Consider the following 19,195-nt stretch of genomic DNA (forward strand, 5'->3'; position numbering starts at 1 on the left):
TCAGTTCCTGGAGGGCCACAGCCCTGCAGAGTTTAGCTTCAGCCCTAATTAAACACACCTGATCAGCTAATCAAGTCCTTCAGGCTTATTTGAAAACTGTAGGTGTGTGTGTGTTGAAGCAGGGTTGGAACAAAACTCTGTAGGGCTGTGGCCCTCCAGGAACTGAGTTTGACACCTGTGCTTTAGAGGAACTAAAGGTGTTCGAATAAACATGAAACACACGTGATCGTTGTCATGCGGTGAATCCGGCCAATCGTGGAACAGCTGTGTCGTCATCAGAGCTCGAGAAGCTGCGCTGGCTGAGTTCTCCGGCTACTCTCGAATTGCTCTCGTGGTACTTTAATGGCATACGTCACAGTCACGTGGCGTCGGCGCTGGATCAATCGGACAAAATTTCTAACCGGCACGCACTGCTTCAAGTCAGTCACCGATCGGTCTGCGCAGAGCTGCATGAAGTCGAACAAGCCTTACGTCAGCATGACATTAGAGCAAGGCGGACCAGACCGGTGATAACCGGTAAACGTTTCTGCGCATATTTTGCTCATCTTAAACGAGCATATTTCTATTCTAACCGGCATGCATCTCGCGCAGGGGCGTTTCTAGGTTTTAAAAACATCAGGGGCTGGGGGTGGGTTACAAGATAACATGATTCGATACAGAGAATAATGTATATTGTAGGTCTATATGCAGGGGGAAGCCACACCAGCCCACATTACCCCACAGACACGCGCATTCAAATGTGAGGTAGGCTATTAGGGGGGTTCGGGGGCATGCTCCCCCGAGAAAATTTGGATTTCTCGGACCTACATATGTGCATTTTAAGGCGTTTGAAGGCCAAAAAAATTGGATAACAATAGCTTTAAAAGCATGTCAGTGGGCAGTAGCATAAATTATTTGTCAAGCAGATAACAGATTCTTAAACATGAGAATGAGGATAAATGTTGAAATGAATGATCCACACTACAAAATGGAAATGCAGAACGTTTCTGCTTATTGTTGACAAAACACAATCACATATTCCAAACAGGAATGGCCTTAAATGAGAAATCTTAAGGATTATTTTGCATGTTAGGCTACATTTCAATCAAACACCAGTGCAATCTTTTGTTTATTTTATAAATATATATTTATACTTATATTTTGCTTATAGTTTCTGTAATTAGCAAAGAATATCTGTGTTAAATAGGAATAGGCCTACATTGTAATAATGTTAATCAAGCTGACTAAATCACACTACTGTGCAGCAGTTCACTTCACACTCACAATAAAAATACAATATAATTTAAACAAAGACAAGCTCATTATACAAAGGAAATAATATTACAGATCTAGACAAATTGGGTTGCTTATAGTTGAAAGAATGTCAAGAAGGGTTAAGAGGGTTAAGTCTTTTCAATGTTTTTTTCTGTTTCAAAGTTAATGAGGAGGAAGCACTAGGATTGTCGGAAGGTAAGAATTGGGCTTATCTTGTAGTGTGTGGAGGCCTTAACAGTGAGAGAAGGATTTCATGCAAACAGTGGACTGGGGTTGCAACATGTGTTTAATATGAATATTATTCTTACCAGCAAAGAAAAATGTAATCCAAAATTAAATGTTAAACTGTGATATTCTTTTCCTCTAAAATTATTAAAATATAATTGCAAAAATTAAGGTGTTCACACAAAAAAAAATTGTTTGTAAAGGATCTAAAAAACTTACATTGGACAAAATAATCCACATACAATTCTATTTAAACAAAACTATTTATACAATGTAATGTCAAAAATTATATTATATTTACAGTATATAAGTATTTATAACATATAATAAAGTATTTTATTATAAACAAAAAGACCTGAAAAAGGCAACAGTAAAGCCATTAAATTTAGTCAGCACTACGTATTGTAGTTACATTTTGCAATTATACGTGTCATATCAAATTTGTAAACATCATCATCTAGAAGCACACTGCTTTGATAAGTGCACAATTCTTTATATAGAAGCATTTTGCATTGACTGGTTCCTCTTGCTCTTTTTACCTGTCAATAAACTGAAGGTCCATAGATGTGGCAGGGACCAGCAGAGTTCGTGTGATCGGCTTCACAGTCTTTCCTGAAGGGTCTGGGCGCACTTCATAGTGTTTAATTAACTGTAACCATAATAATAAATAAATAAAACCATACTGAACACTGACAGATCATTGAAGTTTAGAGAAGTCTTAGTTACTCATTGACAAGCAGAATTATCTCTAATAGCAGAGAAGGTTGAATCAAAGGTGAAGGACTGCAGACTAGTCAAAGATCTAAAACTAACATACAATATGATCAGCTAAACTGGGACAATCATTGGTGATAAGGATGGGTTAAAAATTCACGGAATGACCTAAAACTGCATTTCTTTGTTTTTATGGGTAATGGCAAAAATGTGAATATGAGCAAGAAGGTGACTGGCCGCACACTGAATTCAGTACAGACTACAGAAGTCTATCAAAACATTGCATAGTGCAAAAAGTGCAAAGTGAATTAAAAACAAATGAACAGGAGCAAACGTTTCAGCACATTCCTATCCTCACTACTCCACATTATTCCAAAAATGTGAATTAGCCATCAGATTGAATCATCTGATGGTGAGGTTAAACAGAAAATGTTTCTACTAATATAATAACACAAACATCTGCTCAGCTATGGAAGGGTGCAGACAGTGACTGTGCTGACAGATATGCACTCTTACCCGTGACAAAAGGAGGTACATCTCCAGTTCAGCCACTCTGCGGCCCAGGCAGGCGCGAATGCCGAAGCCAAACGGCACAGACCCAAAGGGGTGCTGGTTTAACTGCTTCTGCCCCCGGATCCATCGCTGGGGGAGAAAAGCAGAAGGATTGGGGAACACCTTCTCATCATAGGACACCGCAAAGTGGCAGAGGTGGAACAGAGTCTGGAAAACACAGAATACTGATTAGTTTGGACGTCCATTTACAGGTGTGTTAATGGAATGGAGGTTTGTAGTTCAGCTTACGTTTTTAGGGAACAGATGGTCACCAACCACTATTTCACTTTCAGCAACAACACGAGCATTTCCAGGAACCACTGGATATAACCTGAGAAAGTCAGAGAACATGTTTTGAAGGTAATTTAGCAGGCTAACACAACACCCGAAATCGCATACTGTATAGTAGGTACTACATTAGGTTTGACTTGCTTCGAAAACGTTAAAAAACGATGTTCTATATAGTATGAATGTGTGTAGTATGAATGAAATTTGGATGTACTACATTTGGCATGTGGTCATTAACATGTTGACTCACTGACATTCACAAAATCACAAAGGGCCTGTTTTCTCTATGACGCTGAACTAGCATATTAGACAGCTCTTTTTGCTCTTATTAAATATGCTTCTGACAGTATAATGGAGAGATACGGTATATGCTGTACCGAAGAGTCTCTTTAACGATGGCCTTTAGCAATGGCATCCTGGTGATGTCATCACTGCAGGGCACCTTGTCCCCCGGGCAGACGCTGATCACCTCCTCATGCAGCTTCTGCTGGATCTCTGGCTCCCGTGCCAAGTGATACAACGCCCAGGAGATAGTGTTTGAAGTCTAAATTGAGCACACATTGAAAACTTTCAATTGAAAACACTTTACAAATACTAGTGACACTATTTTCTTTCTTTTAAATCAAATGTTGCAAAACACTGCATTGCCCCTGTAAAGAGTGAAGACACTTACAGTGTCGACTCCAGCCAGCAGAAGCTCTGTAATGCTTCCCAAAACCTCCGTTAAGGACATCTGTTCACTGGTCAGGAGGTGTGTGAGATACTCGCCCTCCACTGGCTGTCCAAGTTTCACCATTTCTTCAATCTCTGTCATCTTCTTCTGCACCAGTTCATCCGCTGTGCAAAAAACAGCATATTTAAGGATGACTTCCATGCTGACAACTCATTACTATAGTTTGAATATAGGTGCTCTACTACACCACCATTCAAAAGTTTGTAAGTTGGTAAGATTTGTTAATGTTTTTGAAAGAAGTCTCTTATTCTCATCAAGGCTGCTTTTATTTGATCTGTAAAAATACAGTCAAACAGGAATACTGTGAAATAGTATTATTATTTAAAATAACTGGTACTCTATTTTAATATAATTTAAAATGTAATTTATTCCTGTGATGGCAAAGCTGAATTTTCAGCCTCATTACTCCAGTCTTCAGTGTCACATGATCCTTCAGAAATTAGAATATGCTAACTTTGCTGCTCAAAAAACATTTCTTATTATTATCAATGTTGAAATAGTTGTGCTGCTTAATGTTTTAGTGGAAACAGTGATACATTTTTTTCAGGATTCTTTGATGAATAAATAGATCAATAGAACAGCATTTATTTGTAATAGAAATATTTTGTAACATTATAAATATCTTTACTGTCATTATTGTTTAATTCATCACTAAATAATAGTATTAATTTACTTTTTTTTTATCTGTAACACTTTATTTTACAGTGTCATTGTTACATGATACATGTAGTTACTATAATAACTGTAAATTATGCATAATTGCATGCAACTAAGCCTGAACCAAACCCTGACCTTATAGTAAGTACATGTAGTTAATTAATATTACTCAGTACTTAAATGTAATAATAATTACACTGTAACAAGGACACCTTAAATAAAGTGTAACAAAAAAATCTTACCAACCTCAAACTTTTGAACAGTTGTGTACATGGCAATAAAAAAGCTTTTATTATTAATAATAATTGTATTAATTTTAATATTTTTTAAACAAGACAATAAAAAATAAAATAAAAAAACTAACCAACTTTGAACAAATGGTCCCAAACAGCCACAAAATGCTTCCAAAAAGGCATGTAGGGCCAGATAGATTTGGGAAACAGGATCACGATGGGTGAAAGACGGAACATCTCCCCCACAGAGAAGATAAACTTCTGTGTTTCTTCAGGAACCACATCATTAAGACACCCCATACGAGTTTCAAATAACACTAAGCAAATTCCTGATGAGAAAGAGAATAACAATATTACTGTGATGGACACAGTGCGTGTTACCAAATATACAGTATATCAAATATAACAAAGTACAACAAAACAATGAATCTAAAACTCAGAGGTGGACAGTAACAACGTACATTTACTTGAGTACTGTACTTAAGTACACTTTTTGAGTATCTGTACTTTACTTGAGTATTTTTTTTTTCTGGAAACTTTTTACTTTAACTTCACTACATTTGAAAGGCAAATATTGTACTTTTTACTCCACTACAATTCTGTCAAGGTCCTTGAATAAAAAGTAGTAACATCAGTCAGGGGAGGATTTTGGTTGCAGGACTGCATTTTGCAAAGAAATGAAAGTCAGATTGACGTCAGAAACCGACGACGGATTGACGTCAGAACCCGACTTATGTTGGTTTCTGACGTCAACACGATTTTCATTTTCAACCACAATACAACGTCTGTCCAACGTTGGAGATTAATGTCAATCTGCCGTTGGATTCTGACATCAGCCTGATTTTCATTTTCAATGTTGGGTTTGGTCTTCTAAATGCGAATGTTATCATTGTTTTGGAGCACACTAGCTTACAGATAACAGTAAGGCTAACATATTCATACTAAAAGTCCAAAAACTTTAAATAGGGCACTATTTGAGGGAACAGCCATTTGGGTGTCCGAAACCATTGTGGACGTTATTGAGTGCACTTATTCAATCTCACATTCAATCCTACTGGAACTGTGTACTAGAAATAAATTTGATATTGATATGAGGGTAGGCAGGCATAGATTCAGAGGCATAAGGTACTGTAAGTGTTACATACAACAATGCAACAAGAATAAAACAATGCATTGACATTTACTTTGTACTTCTGATTCTTAAGTACTTTTAAAAACAAGTACTTCTGTACTTTTACTTAAATAAAAATCGGTCTTTACAACTTTTACTTGTAACAGAGTAATATTTGACAAGTAGTATCTGTACTTTCACTCAAGTAAGGAAGTTGTGTACTTTGTCCACCTCTGCAATACTAGGCTATTTGAGTTTATCTGTAAGCCCAAGATATTTGAGAGCACAATTGCTTTCCAGGTCTTCTTTTGACATTGATCTATTTGAAAGGAAGAGAAATTAAGATAAAGTCTGCTGCACATGACTAGAAGCTATGGTAACCAGTGGCCTTTGTTATCTCATGTGTGGCATTGACCCTTTGTACTCACATGATTCACTCCTATAAATCAGCAATTCATTAAAACTCTGCTATTATGAATGCCTGAAATGTCTTTATGGCACAGCCTAATTATCTTGACCTTGAAATTACCCAGTATTACCTTCAAAAGCGAACTTGTACAATTCTCCTGCCAAGTCATACACCATAACGTCATTGCCTTTTGTTGTCTTAAGCTTAGCCACTTTCTCAATAAAGTCGCTCACCACGCTATTAATGGCATTAGTGTAGGAGGACACGTGTTTGGGCTTCAGCATGCGAGGATTTAGTATGCTTCTGATGCGCTGCCATTCCGCTCCCATTCTGTAACAGGACAACACATATATTATGAGTAGTACTGCCATTTCTGTAAGCATAATGACTGTCACACATGATCATTTGCAATGATATAGCATTTTATATTTAAAATAAGTTCAGAACATTGAGTATGAGGTATTTTTGATCAAATTCATGCAGTGTCCTCATGGTCATTCTATGATTTACCTCTGAACAGTGAAAAATACACTCTTAAAAATAAAGATCACAAAAGCAGGTTTTCGCAGCAATGCCATAGAAGAACCATTTTGGGTTCCCTAAAGAACCTTTCAGTGAACGGTTCTTAAAAGAACCATTAGTTTCTTAGTGTAAAGAGCATTTTTAATAACTATAAAGAACCTTGTGTAAAATGGAAAGGTTACATGGATGTTAATTTTCAAGCCTTTTAAGAGTGTAGCCCTCTATTTTTGCTTTAGGTTTGGCGGATAGAGTTCCTCAAAACCAGTTTTCCCACTTACACTTGCATCTATTGATTGCTTCTGTTGTCTTCCTTTACAGAGGAGTTTCACTGTACTTTCATTGTTCAATGTAAGATCTCAAAAACAATTCCCTGTTTTCCTCAGGGTTATGAAGCATACAAATTACAAGAACTGTTTGATTTATTGTTTGACGCACAGCGCCCTCAGAAATGTTTCCATTTTGTACATCAACTGCAAGCTGCTATTCAATACATGTTTAGACATGCACAGTCTGTGGCTTCATAACATCTGCAGGTGTCTTTTTGAGTATACTTTTGCAGCATAGCTCACATCTTAAAGACTTTACATTATCTTTGCAATGAATGTAAGTGACAGATGAATGCTTGTGCCAGTCTCCAGTGATACTCACTCTGTGAGGGGTCCATAGGCATGATTCCGGAGTTTCCGGTAGCCTCTCCAGTGGGGCATGTCAGTGCGGATGGGATGGCGACCCTCTTGCCGCAAAACCTGTTCTATGAGGTCTGCACTGGCCACATTAACAATAACCAATGGTCCATATTTGGACTTCCAAAGTGGGCCGTAGATTTTGCTGTGCTCTATCTGCATTAATTAGAAATTTTAAAGTAAATAAACAAAAAAGATTCAGTAAAACATTTTAACCACACACAACCAACATGAAAAAAATTCTTATAAATTCTTAAAAGTTTCTTATCATCATTTGTTTTCATGTTTATATAGGCCTAAAATTAGAGAGAGAGTGGAGAGTCAGTCAGGAGTGCCATAAAGTCGCCCAACAGCAATGTGACAGACTGATAGGGAGCATGCCAAGATGCATGAAAGCTGTGACTGGAAGTCTGGGTTATTCCACCAAATATTGGTTTCTGAACTCTTCTCAACTTCCGTTGTTTAAAAATTAATACAGAATTGTTTTCTTTGCATTATTCGAGGTCTGAAAACATGGCAACTTTTTTTCTTTATTTTGACCAGCAATCAAATTACTTTATTTGAAATTTGGAAGAAATGTTGTCAGTGGTTTCTTAATTTTTTTCAGAGCTGTATATATATACAGTATACACACACACACACACACACACACGCACAGTACTGTGCAAAAGTCTTAGGCACGTTAGTATATACATACATGTATATACTATATATACTATACTATATTGTATACACAATATATATACATGTTTATAAAGTTATAGTGTTTGTGGTTCATGAAGGGATATGACAGCTATTCGTAGATTGTTGACATTTCCATGGAAAGTAGCCTACCATCTCATTCATTAAAAGTGGTAAAAGACATAAAACATGAAGCAAACATGACGATTTGAGTTTAAACTAATATATCAGTGCAACACTAAACCCAGTAGACTACGTTTTTATGAATCTTTACCTGCATTTGATGTGTCGTTTGAAAATAACCTTTTCCAAAAAGCCAGTATAATGATGTCAGAAAGCTAGGACCATCCAAGTCGTCCATGGTTTTTTGTTTATCACCACCTATCAGTGTACTGGTTGTCCGAGTACCAACGCTGAGGAATATCGATGACAAGCATTTTATTCCACTGCTGTCCTGCTTACATAAAAATAATCCAGTTCTAAGAAAGGAATTGGAAAACATATCTAATCTCGCAGTCCACAGCACCGAGGATGTACAAGAGTCCTGCTACAGCAATGGTCTGCCCTGTAATGGCAGTCTGTGCCAGAAGCAGCTGCTCTTCTTCCCCTGCGCATGAACTTGAGTAAACTCGCTAGTCATCGTCGTGATTCTGTAAAAGCCGCCAGTGTTACAGTCTTACTTCCACGGCAACCGTTGTTTCCGACAAAATACTGTTGCTACTTAATAAACAACGATGTAAGAAGCTTGCTGAGTGTTAGCACTACTGTAATTTCAAGCGAATGTATAACGTTAGTAGCCTACCTTTCCAAAGCTTGGAGTTGGTAAGAGTTTTTAATGCTTTTGAAAGTGTTGCTACTCGCAACACAAAGGCTAAATTTATTTAATCAAAATGACAGTAAATCAGTATTGCAAAATAATATAATTAAAAATGTAAATAACAGCTTTCTATTTTATTGTTTACATTTTGATCTATTCCTGGGGCCTGTTTCAGAAAGGAGGTTCAACCAACTCTGAGTTAAAACTTGAACTCTGAGTTGACTTACCCTGAGATGGGAAACTGAGTTTTCGGTTACAGATCAGCTGAAATTAGTTAGTTCAATCAACTCTGAGTTGACCTACTCTTGAGTTAAGCGCTTGCACCACAACTATAAAAAGCCATTATCAATGGAGCGCAGAAATTATGAGTCACCATGGCAACAGCGCCAGACAAAATATTTCTCACCAGTACGAACACTATTACTGTAATTTTACAGTATTAGAACATTAATGCTGTAATTTAATTAAAGGGATTACTCTTAATTCTTCTGTAATTTAAAGTAAAATCTGATGTAATTGCATTAGACTAGAACAATTCTGTATATTTAACATACATTTTTAAAAGGTATATTTTTAATGTAACCTTCTCCCTCTACACACTTTGGTCAATTCAAGAATAATTCATGCAATTGTATATTGTTTATTTGAAGTGCAGTTTCTTGTCTCTCCTTGTATTGTTCAAGTGGTTGAGGTTGATATGGGATTTAGTAATAAGTAGACCAATGCTTTCTAAAGATAGTCATTATTAATCTAATTACACTGTTGAAGATGTCATTTGTCATTAGTAATACAAGTAACTTACCCAATTGTTATAATATCAGAGGTGAAACTGGAAGAACAGTATGTTATTCCACCTAATTTTAATTTTCATGTAGGGACAATCCTGCAGGTATTAAAAGAACATGGCAGCAGCTGAAAATTAAATATAAAAACATAATTCAATCAAGTAAGGCTTGAGCATATCATGGGTGTAGGCCTGACTTTACAAACATTTGACATATTAAATAACTAAAGCATCCAGTGTCTAGCAGTGCAGCAGCATTTTTGGCTGAGGGAATTCCTGGAGGGACTTCAGAGCCAGTCACTCCCGAAGATCCAAGGGCCTCATAAAATGTAAGAGGTTTACATATGTGTTATTTTTTATATAGGCTATTTTTGATATTTCCATTTATTTTACTTTGGGTTGGGTTTTTTTGTTGGTCCCAACAGATTCTGATGGTAATATCTGTCTTTTGGAGCCTCCTGTCCCAACAGAACCCCAGGCAGTTGTAAGTAGCCACTCAATACACCAGAAATTATGACAAATAGTGTTATAAAGTGTACTCAACCAAATGCTCATCTTCACAGGACGATGGGGATAAAGAGCTTCTCCTGATATAGAGGCCTACAGAGGTAATGTTAATATTATGTGTCTACACATCAAACAGTCTACACATTCTGATTATTTCACATTTTTATGTGGAGTAGCCTATAGAATCAAAGTTTAAATCTAAGTATAAACAGGTATTCGTATCTCTCCCTCTGCCCCCAGAGTGTGGAAGAACAGCAGGAGGAGGGTCCATCAACTTATGGTGCACAGATTAACACAGTTCAATGATTTCCAGTAAATGCCAGTTTAATTCTGTAGAATTTGTTTAGAACTACATTATGTAACTCTAATCTACTACTGTATTTTCAGTTGCCAGTTAAGGAGATATATAGACTTCATCTTATTAAAAAAATAGAAAAAAACTGCAGTAAAAATAGCAATATTTTATTTATTAATAAAAGATTAATTTGAGTACTGAAAGAATGAATGAGGTGTTTAAACACCACTTCCTCTTTAAAAAAGGGGAGGAGACCGATAGAAACTCTGGGTTTACCGAAGAAAACCTGCTCCTGACCAGGTTAGGTTCACAGAGTAAGTTACCATGGTAACTGACTCTGAGTATAAGTTACCTCTCTTTCAGAAACGGGCTTGACTTACTCTGCTTTCTCAGGTTTAACATACCTCCCAATCTGAAACAGAAAACCCAGAGTTTCCCTCATTTCAGGGTTAACATACTCAGAGTTTTCACTTAACCTCCTTTCTGAAACAGGCCCCTGATGGCAAAGCTGAAAAGTTACAATGTAAAAGTTTTACTGTCACTTTTAATCAATTGAACGCATCCTTGCTGAATACAAGTATCAAGTATTACAACTTCGACCATCAATTTGTCACCATGGTCAGACTGGATATCTTACCGTGTTGACAAAAACAAACAAATAAAAACATTGTTCATATGTTAGGTAAGCAATAACCATTTTTGTTGTTGCTACAAATTAAAAATAAAAGACCTTTAAATGCAAGTCAATATATATCTAAAAATCCCGGACAATTTCTTTGCAAATCAAATGATGGTTGGCACTGAAAATGAAAGTACAAAAGATAAACTCGTAGCAAATGAAACGTGGAAATATTTTACCTGGTTTTATAAATGTTCTAATGAAAATCTGACAATGTTTTGCGGGAAAAAAAGCTTTATGGAAATCTTTATATTTTGATGGTAGTGACAACTACTATCAAGTAGCCATGGTTTTATTGAAGTAGTAATAATAAATCTGGCAAATGTAGGTAAAATTTGTAGACAAATTTTTGTAATTGTATTGAAAATTAGTAAGTTCATGTTTATATACATCCTTCCCTCTGGTAATTTTTTTTAAATTTTATTTAGTCAAGAACTTTTTTTTTGTGGTTGAAATTGAAAAAACTAGGCTAACAAATCCTTCCCTCACAGGTCAATTTGACCCCTTAGGAATGAATGGAATGCTTCAGTACACATAGAAAAACCTAAAAATGCTCAAAATTCAAACTAAAAATGCAAAAACTTGTCAACATGCGTACCTCAATGCAAACTGAAGAAAAAATGACTTAAGAACCCAGCGGAACAGCTCATGTGCTCCAAATAGAGCTATAAGGCCATCTAATAGTCATGAAATATCATGTTATAATATTTTTTTCCACAAGAGGTCGGCAATGTAAGATATTTTGAGCTGAATTAAAAGGGCATGAAATTAGGAGTTATTTTCAAATGAAGTTGAAAGAATGTGAGGAATGTGCTTAAATTACTATTTATTTATCAAATCTATTAATTTAAAGGTAAATAAAATGTAAAATAAATCTCCCAAAAAAACTGCATTAAAAAATATTATCAAAATGAAATAAAATAAGCTTTCTGGACAAAAGGGGCTTCGGGTCATTTTGACCCGTGAGGGAAAGATGTGTTACAAAGTGCGAGGGAAGGAGAGACGGTTGAATGCACACACACACAAAACTAAATATTTCCATAGTAGAAGATGATCTTTGCTTCAGAAATAAACCAATGCCCGTTTTTAAAGTCTGTGCCTCTAAAAAGTCATATAAAAAAATACATAAAATGATTGCATAATGTTCAAAAAGATTTACTGCATATTGAAACCCTCAGCATAATTGAAGTAATGCTTGATCAAGTTATTCTTGCCACAACATGAAGCTACTGTAGGTTAAAACTCTGAAAATTATCAACAAATAAACATTGTCAATAAACAAGTCTTTATTTGTCTATACACAATTTGAATGATCAAACACCTCCCACAGAACAACATTTACCACATCAGTCAACCTTACTATAGTAGAATACATAGGATGGCACGTCATATTTTGCAATTAGTGCTCAAGAAGGGCTGGATAAAGACATCCTTTAAGAGTGAAGAGTGTTGCTTTTGGGCCTGCCAGAGGCGTACAGTAAGACACACACGACACATAGGCTTCTACATCTAAATGGAGATTACATCTTAAGGAATCCAAGCAGGAATTGAAAACAATGGGTAAACTTCAATGCAAGAGAATGGGATGGATATTCAAAATACACCTTATGTACAAGGCACAGTTTGTTATGAACAAATGTCTCTGAATCATCAAAGAAAAAAATTCAAGTATTGCAGGTCGGGTAATGTGTAAATATCTGAGATTGCTGAGACTGAGCTTGGCACATTAATGCACTCATGCTCCTTAAGATTCCTAATAGTATTCTGCCGATTCACATGTGCTTGAGAATGTTAAGCTTCAAAAAATATATATATTATAACATGACCATGGTGATCTTTCTAAACAGTTATCTCAGAAATAGATATAATTCTATAACCTTTGAGGAAGCAACTATAGGACATTCCTATAAAACTAACATCTATGCAGTAGCATTCTTAACAAAATAAATACTTTTTCTTAATTTACTAATAAAGCAAACCCCCCAGCTTTGTGTCCAATGACAGCTTGTGCTGATGCAAGTATTACTAAGAAACTAGGGGAAAGAAAAGATTTCATAACTAAAAAGTTGATAGGGATAGTCATAACAGATACTGTACTTCCTGAAAACATGACTCTTTAAGCATCAGATGTCCAACAAGTCTTTGCAATCAGTCATCGTCACTTTCACTCCCAGACTCACTCAACTGGAGATCGTTTTCTGGAATAAATCAAATATTAGCATATTAGACACACAAAAGATAACGCCAGACCAACTAAAATCCCCCAGCAGCCCTGAAACTCACTGAGCGTGTTGATGAAATGCCCGCTGCTCTCTTCCACGCGGCTTTGAGATGTGTTGAGGGCAGAGGTGCTCTGTGGGGGGGCTGGGGGCGCATTATGCGGAGGGCGACTCTCGTCCTCGGAGTCGCTGCTGGAACTGTCCCCACTACTGGATGAGGAGGAACTGTGGGAATCTGAGGAGCTGTCTCCACTGCTCATCTGCTCCATGTCTCGCGCCTCGGCCATGAGCTCTGCACAAACGCATGAAAACTAGAAGGATTCACAAAAGAATTCAAGTACTATTCAAGAATTCTTTTATACTAGCATTTACACTAAAAGATTAGGGTCTGTTTTGAACATATTTGAAAATATTACAATTTCTTATTACTATTTAAAATGACACAATTCCTAGGCCAAAAGTTTGACATGTTCACCGACAGCACAGTAATGGCCGAGATCAAATCTTACCTCCAACAAAATTTTGGCAGCGTCAGAATATTTGACGCACAGTCCTGTAGTGTGGCTTCTACTACGACTACAGGCAAATTAAAAACCAATAGTAGCGCAGAACCAGATGACGCAATTAGTGAGACAACAACAAACCCCCACTTGCTCCACACACACATCTTTTACCCCAGTTTTCTTTTCTAAGAAAAGCCACGATCAAAATTTACGCTAGAGATTGTTTTTGTTTGCTAGCCACAATTTTTATCCCGCATGTAAATGCAGCTCAGTCACCGAATGTGTCACGGATTGATGATGTAAATCCCAGGACAGTCTTGTGTAACCCTGCACCAGGCTTATTAATTATTCCGATGATGGCAAAGCTGAATTTTTAGCATTATTACATGAAATCATTCTAATATGCTGATTTTCTGTTCAAGAAACATTTCTTATTATTATCAATGTCAAAAACAGTTGTGCTGCATAATATTTTTGTGGAAATCATAGTACAATTTGCCAGTTTGATTAAAGGTGCTCTAAGCGATGTTGGGTGACGTCACTTCTTGTTGACGTTCAAAGTATTGTCAAACAAAACGGAGGCTAGCTTGACCCTCCCTCCTCCTCATCCCGTCCCCTCCCTTCCGTGCTTCCTGAAACAGTCATGAACCATTTAGAAAAACCAAACTGGATTTACCCACCTGTCCAGCAAAAACAGAGCCACCTGAATTTCGGATTGGAAGCCCTTCTGCCGGCGGTGCTCTAGCCACCTTTTGAACGCTTTTCCAATGTAAATTCGGGACTTTGCGCGTTCCTTCTTTTCCCTATTCTTTGTTATTTGTTCATCGGAACATCGTCTCTATAGTCATGTGTCGGCCATATCAAAATTCTCAAGAATATTAATTTTTAACGTTAGTTGTTGTTGCTGTCTAGGACATCTCTCCTCTAGCTAACTTCCCTTTTCATGCTTCTCTCTCCTCCAAATCATTCTTGTCGGTTATTGGCTGGAGCACTGTTTGTTATGTTTCGCGGTCCAGGCTGGGCCAGTTTGTTTTTGTTGCAGTTTGTGTGTTCAGTGGACAGGCAGCTAGCGGATAGTGAGGAGATGTTTGCTGTATGTGTCAAAAATGTTTTGGCCTAAAAAAATGCATGACATTGCTTAGAGCACCTTTAATAGAAAATTTAAAAGAGCAGCTTGCTGAATAAAAGTGTTAATTGCATTTTTTGAAAAAAATCTTAATTACCCCCAACTTTTCAACGGTAGTTTATTTTTTTCATGTTTTTGGTTCATCAAGCTAGTGTCCTGCTAATTGTACTAACTGAACTAGGGCTGCACGATTTGGGGAAAATGTCATATTGCGATAATTGAGGTCAATATTGCGATTACGATTGTGATATGCGATATAATAAACAAATGGTTTCATGAGTCAACTTGCTTGGTTCTCAAGAAAAATAAATGCACACACAGATTAGTGATAATCAGCCTAAAGAAAACAGTTCTTTAGTCAAGAGCAGTGAGTGTTTTCTCTGTTCCCTTTGTTCTTTGATTAACTTTAGCAACAGATTTTTTTTTTATAATTGCATTTTAACAACAAAACATAATTTACATACAAGAGTACATATAACGATACATGTCAGGGGTAAAGAAAAATAAGAATAAAAAAAAGAATAAAAAAAAAAAGAATAACTTTAGCGACAGATGTAATTAGTGGCTACTGTGTACTGTCCCTTTAAGACCAGCCGCTGTCAGAGACTCGGATCTCACACGCGCCTCATTCTTTCACGAGTCATCACATTCACAACTCTTCATGTTCATCATGAGACTACTCTTATGTTATGATGACACTCGACAAAAAGACATTTTGGCATAATTGTGTGTGTTATTGTTCGTTCAAGCTCGAAATAGAACTGTATTCTGTCATGCTGTTTTGTGGGCACGCACATTAGCGCGAGCTCTTTCTGTCTGTCACAATCAGGACGTTCACAGGCAGCGCGTTCATTTTGGCATACGTGTGTTGTTCGTTCTACCGCGAAAGAGAACTTGATACTGGCGCGCGTCTATCTGTGTGTGTGTCAGGAGGACATTCACAGACAGCTTGTTCTTTTATGTCTTATCGCGCATGAATGGTTTAAAAGCATTTGCATTAATAAGTGCGTTAACAGCGCTAATTTGTTTATTTAATATAAAATCGCAGCATTTTGCGTCATACAATCGCGTAGGCTTGACATCGCGATTGCGATTGCGATACGATTAATCGTGCAGCACTAAACTGAACTAGTCAAAAACCTTGTTTGCTACTCTTTCCTTCCAGCTTTTAGCAAGACACACACATTACCTCGCTCAATATCATCCATGGGAGATGATGGAGACATTTTCTCCTTAGGAGGAGAGCTCTTGGTGCTGGAGGGAGCCTTGCTTCCACTGCCTGTCTTCATCTGCTGACTGAGCCTGCTGGTTTGCTGCTCCAGCCGTGACTGAACCTTACTGCTTCCTTCAGCCCTGCAAAGAAAGCAGGATTTAACAGTTTATTTACTTAATACAAGCTTTAAAGACATATCTCATGAAATAAATTATAAATCCATATGAATTGGAACACAAAAGCTATATTACCTGGTCTTCTTGACTGCAATGTTACTGCTGAGTTTCTCCAGACGATACTCTCCTGTGTCGTGGTTAACAATGAGAATACATTCTTTCATATAAGGCCTTTTGGAACCTTTAAAAACAGTAACAGGTGCTGTGGATCCCTGTGAAGGTTGAGGGGTGAGAAAAAGATTCAGCTGAATTATCTGTGCTACATAAAATAACTGTTCCGTAGAATAAGGTTATCAAACCTACCTCCAAGTTCGGTAGTGTGATTGTAACTTGCTCTCCTTTGCCCACTTCCAGATCCCCCTCACATGTTGTGTCTATGGAGGCTGGTTTAAAATCATCTATGAACAGGAAGAAAACATTCATATTTCATAATCAGTTGAGCAATTGCCAACTTAAGTAGTGTAGTACTACTGTAGAACCTACAGAGGGCGCACGTGTCCTATTATAATATATAAAGTCATTAATTCCTCGTGAATTTAATGTTGCCCAATACTTCATCTTAAACCACAGTTCGTTTAGGATGTTTCCATTATAAGCACAAAGACAGATGCTTTTTTTTATAATTTCCAAACAACATTACAAATCATCTGATCTTTATCCAGCAAGGTGGAAAAGCACATAGCTGCCTTCTCATATGCCTGTCCGTTTTGTTTAAAAACAACGCATGGTTTCAGTATCAACGTACAAAACAGCTCCTTTTCTTTTTCAAAATATGTTTTCTATTAATGAGTGTATATGAATATTCTAATATACAGATAATAATGTAAAAGATACCACTTACATCGTACCGTGTGGAATGCACTTTTAGGTTGTTTCTCAAAGGTTTCGCCTAGTTTGAGAACGTGCTCTTGATTGTCAAAGTTTGAATATGCTGTTCCATTCATTCTAATCACAATGTTCAACCATATATTAGCAGTTTTCAACTTTCTACTTGATTCGATACCATCTACGGCAGAAATAGACACCTCACTTCTGGACCCGTTGCTTGCGCTTTCCACGCTCTGATTGGCTGCGTTTGTGCTCTTGGTTACGCCTCATTGGAGCTTAACTTCAATGTAATTGGTTAAGAAAACTGTCAGTCAACGCTTTCGCAACGTCAGACGGAAGTATCCTTTTGTACCCCACCGCATGGTGCCCTCTAGTGCTTTATAAGAAAATTGTCTTTTTTTGTCTCACATATTCAGAACAGAAAATTTGCAATAGTAACAAAAAAGATTTTTATGAATAAGTATTACATATTGAATCGTAGTTTAAGTCCAAAATAAATATTTGAACGTATGTTACCATATTATATAAACATAAACATATAATACATTTCTAATGACATGAATTATTTTGCATTAGCCTATATTAAATAATGACTGCAGAATAGACTTCCCTTTGATCATGGTGCAGCATAAAGGTGCGATTACGTCATTTACGTGCTTTAATAAAATGTTGTTATTTTATTTCCGTTTCACACAGAATATGGGGTCGTAGTTTATTTGGAGGTCGACACTATAGCCGGTTCTTTTCCCAACAGCGTCTGTAGAATCGGCAGAATTCTCTAGGGAAAATCACTTACTCGCGCATGCAAGTAGCATCCATTGAACCGTCATTGGACCTGGATATTAATGAGTCGGTTGTGACTCAAAGCACAGTGTTTATTTTAATAACAGCGCAAGCTAAATTAACGGACTGTCGCGTTTTCACTTAATATTTTTGAGCGAGTTTTTTTAATACAACAAGCGTCCTTGAGTTGGGTGCCATTAAGTTTACGCAATATAAGTTACCCACTGAAGTCCATGATTTCTGAATAGCCTACTGAAGTCATATGATCATTAAAAGTCAATAGAGATTGAGATGTAATTGGTGGTAATTAGCTGTTTGCTGGTTAACTGTTTTGGGTGACTTGGAAATCGGCCATTGTTTGCCATTATTAGATTATCATGACCTGATGATTGTTCTGATCGATAGGCTATATTTCTGAGAGTGCACTACACTAATTTAACTTTATATATGATCCAAAAGTTCGAGAACACATTCAAAATATGGTATTTAGTTTATTTAAACCTGGAAATATACAGATTTTGAAACAAAGATTTATTTTTATTTTATTTTTTAATCAAGAAATTATGATGTAAAATTAAGAAGAAATTCTGCAGCTCATGGCACATGACATTGCATTTTTTTTACAGCTCTTTGAAACTCGTCCAAATTCTTGAAATGCATAATTCTTAATGATAGAAATTTGTGTTAGAAAAATGCAAAATAAAATAATTGTCTTTGCAATTGGTGGCCACTGCCAGGTAATATACACAGTCATTGTAGACTCAGCAATGGTGGACAGATCATGATTTTTCTCCATTAAATGATTGGCTGAGATCAGGACTCCTGGCCACACAGACTGATTTATCCAAGTAATGGTTATTAGGGGAGTCATTACAGAATTGCTGTTCTTTCCTCAATTGCTTACTGGACAAATAACGTTGTCTTTAATTTTAATGAGAGCAGACAGCTTTGCTTGAAGAGAAAGTTTAAAGGGTTAGTTCACCCAAAAATAAGATTTCTGTCATTAATTACTCTCCCTCATGTCGTTCCAACCCCATAAGACCTTCTTTCATCTTCGGAACACAAATTAAGATATTTTTATGAAATCTGAGAGCTTTCTGACCCCCAATAGACTGCAACGTTATTACCACTTTCAAGGCCCAGAAAGGTAGTAAAGACATTGTTAAAATAGTCCACGTGACTACAGTGGTTCAACCTTAATGT

General features: G+C 36.7%; 2 protein-coding genes across 2 annotated transcripts; both read right to left on the reverse strand.

Moving 5' to 3' along the window:
- Nucleotides 1-1,955: 1,955 nt before the first annotated feature.
- Nucleotides 1,956-8,632, reverse strand: cyp27a3 (cytochrome P450 family 27 subfamily A member 3). The gene is made up of 9 exons (XM_079881132.1): nucleotides 8,337-8,632; nucleotides 7,347-7,537; nucleotides 6,307-6,506; nucleotides 4,788-4,985; nucleotides 3,707-3,870; nucleotides 3,411-3,577; nucleotides 2,995-3,076; nucleotides 2,710-2,913; nucleotides 1,956-2,128 (listed from the first exon to the last, which is right to left on the reverse strand). Exons 1-9 carry the CDS (start codon nucleotides 8,562-8,564, stop codon nucleotides 2,015-2,017), a joined length of 1,548 nt encoding a protein of 515 aa, XP_079737258.1. The 5' UTR covers nucleotides 8,565-8,632; the 3' UTR covers nucleotides 1,956-2,014.
- Nucleotides 8,633-12,945: 4,313 nt separating this feature from the next.
- eaf2 (ELL associated factor 2) lies at nucleotides 12,946-17,446 on the reverse strand. Its single transcript, XM_079881409.1, has 6 exons — nucleotides 17,223-17,446; nucleotides 16,685-16,779; nucleotides 16,457-16,593; nucleotides 16,182-16,345; nucleotides 13,428-13,655; nucleotides 12,946-13,342 (listed from the first exon to the last, which is right to left on the reverse strand). The coding sequence occupies exons 1-6, from the start codon at nucleotides 17,323-17,325 to the stop codon at nucleotides 13,293-13,295; spliced, it is 777 nt and encodes a 258-aa protein (XP_079737535.1). The 5' UTR covers nucleotides 17,326-17,446; the 3' UTR covers nucleotides 12,946-13,292.
- Nucleotides 17,447-19,195: the final 1,749 nt, after the last annotated feature.

Source organism: Squalius cephalus, assembly GCF_949319135.1.
Source record: "Squalius cephalus genome assembly, chromosome: 9".
NCBI classification, from domain to species: Eukaryota; Metazoa; Chordata; class Actinopteri; order Cypriniformes; family Leuciscidae; genus Squalius; species Squalius cephalus.

Coding starts and splice junctions, on each gene's coding strand:
- cyp27a3 (XM_079881132.1), bottom strand. CDS start 8,564: ATGTTTTCCAATTCCTTTCTTAGAACTGGATTATTTTTATGTAAGCAG. Junction 6,507..7,346: donor GCCTATGGACCCCTCACAGA/GTGAGTATCACT, acceptor GTCCTGTTACAG/AATGGGAGCGGAATGGCAGC. Junction 3,871..4,787: donor GGACCATTTGTTCAAAGTTG/GTTAGTTTTTTT, acceptor TTTTTTGCACAG/CGGATGAACTGGTGCAGAAG.
- eaf2 (XM_079881409.1), bottom strand. CDS start 17,325: ATGAATGGAACAGCATATTCAAACTTTGACAATCAAGAGCACGTTCTC. Junction 16,346..16,456: donor ATTGCAGTCAAGAAGACCAG/GTAATATAGCTT, acceptor CTTTCTTTGCAG/GGCTGAAGGAAGCAGTAAGG. Junction 13,343..13,427: donor GCATTTCATCAACACGCTCA/GTGAGTTTCAGG, acceptor GATTTATTCCAG/AAAACGATCTCCAGTTGAGT.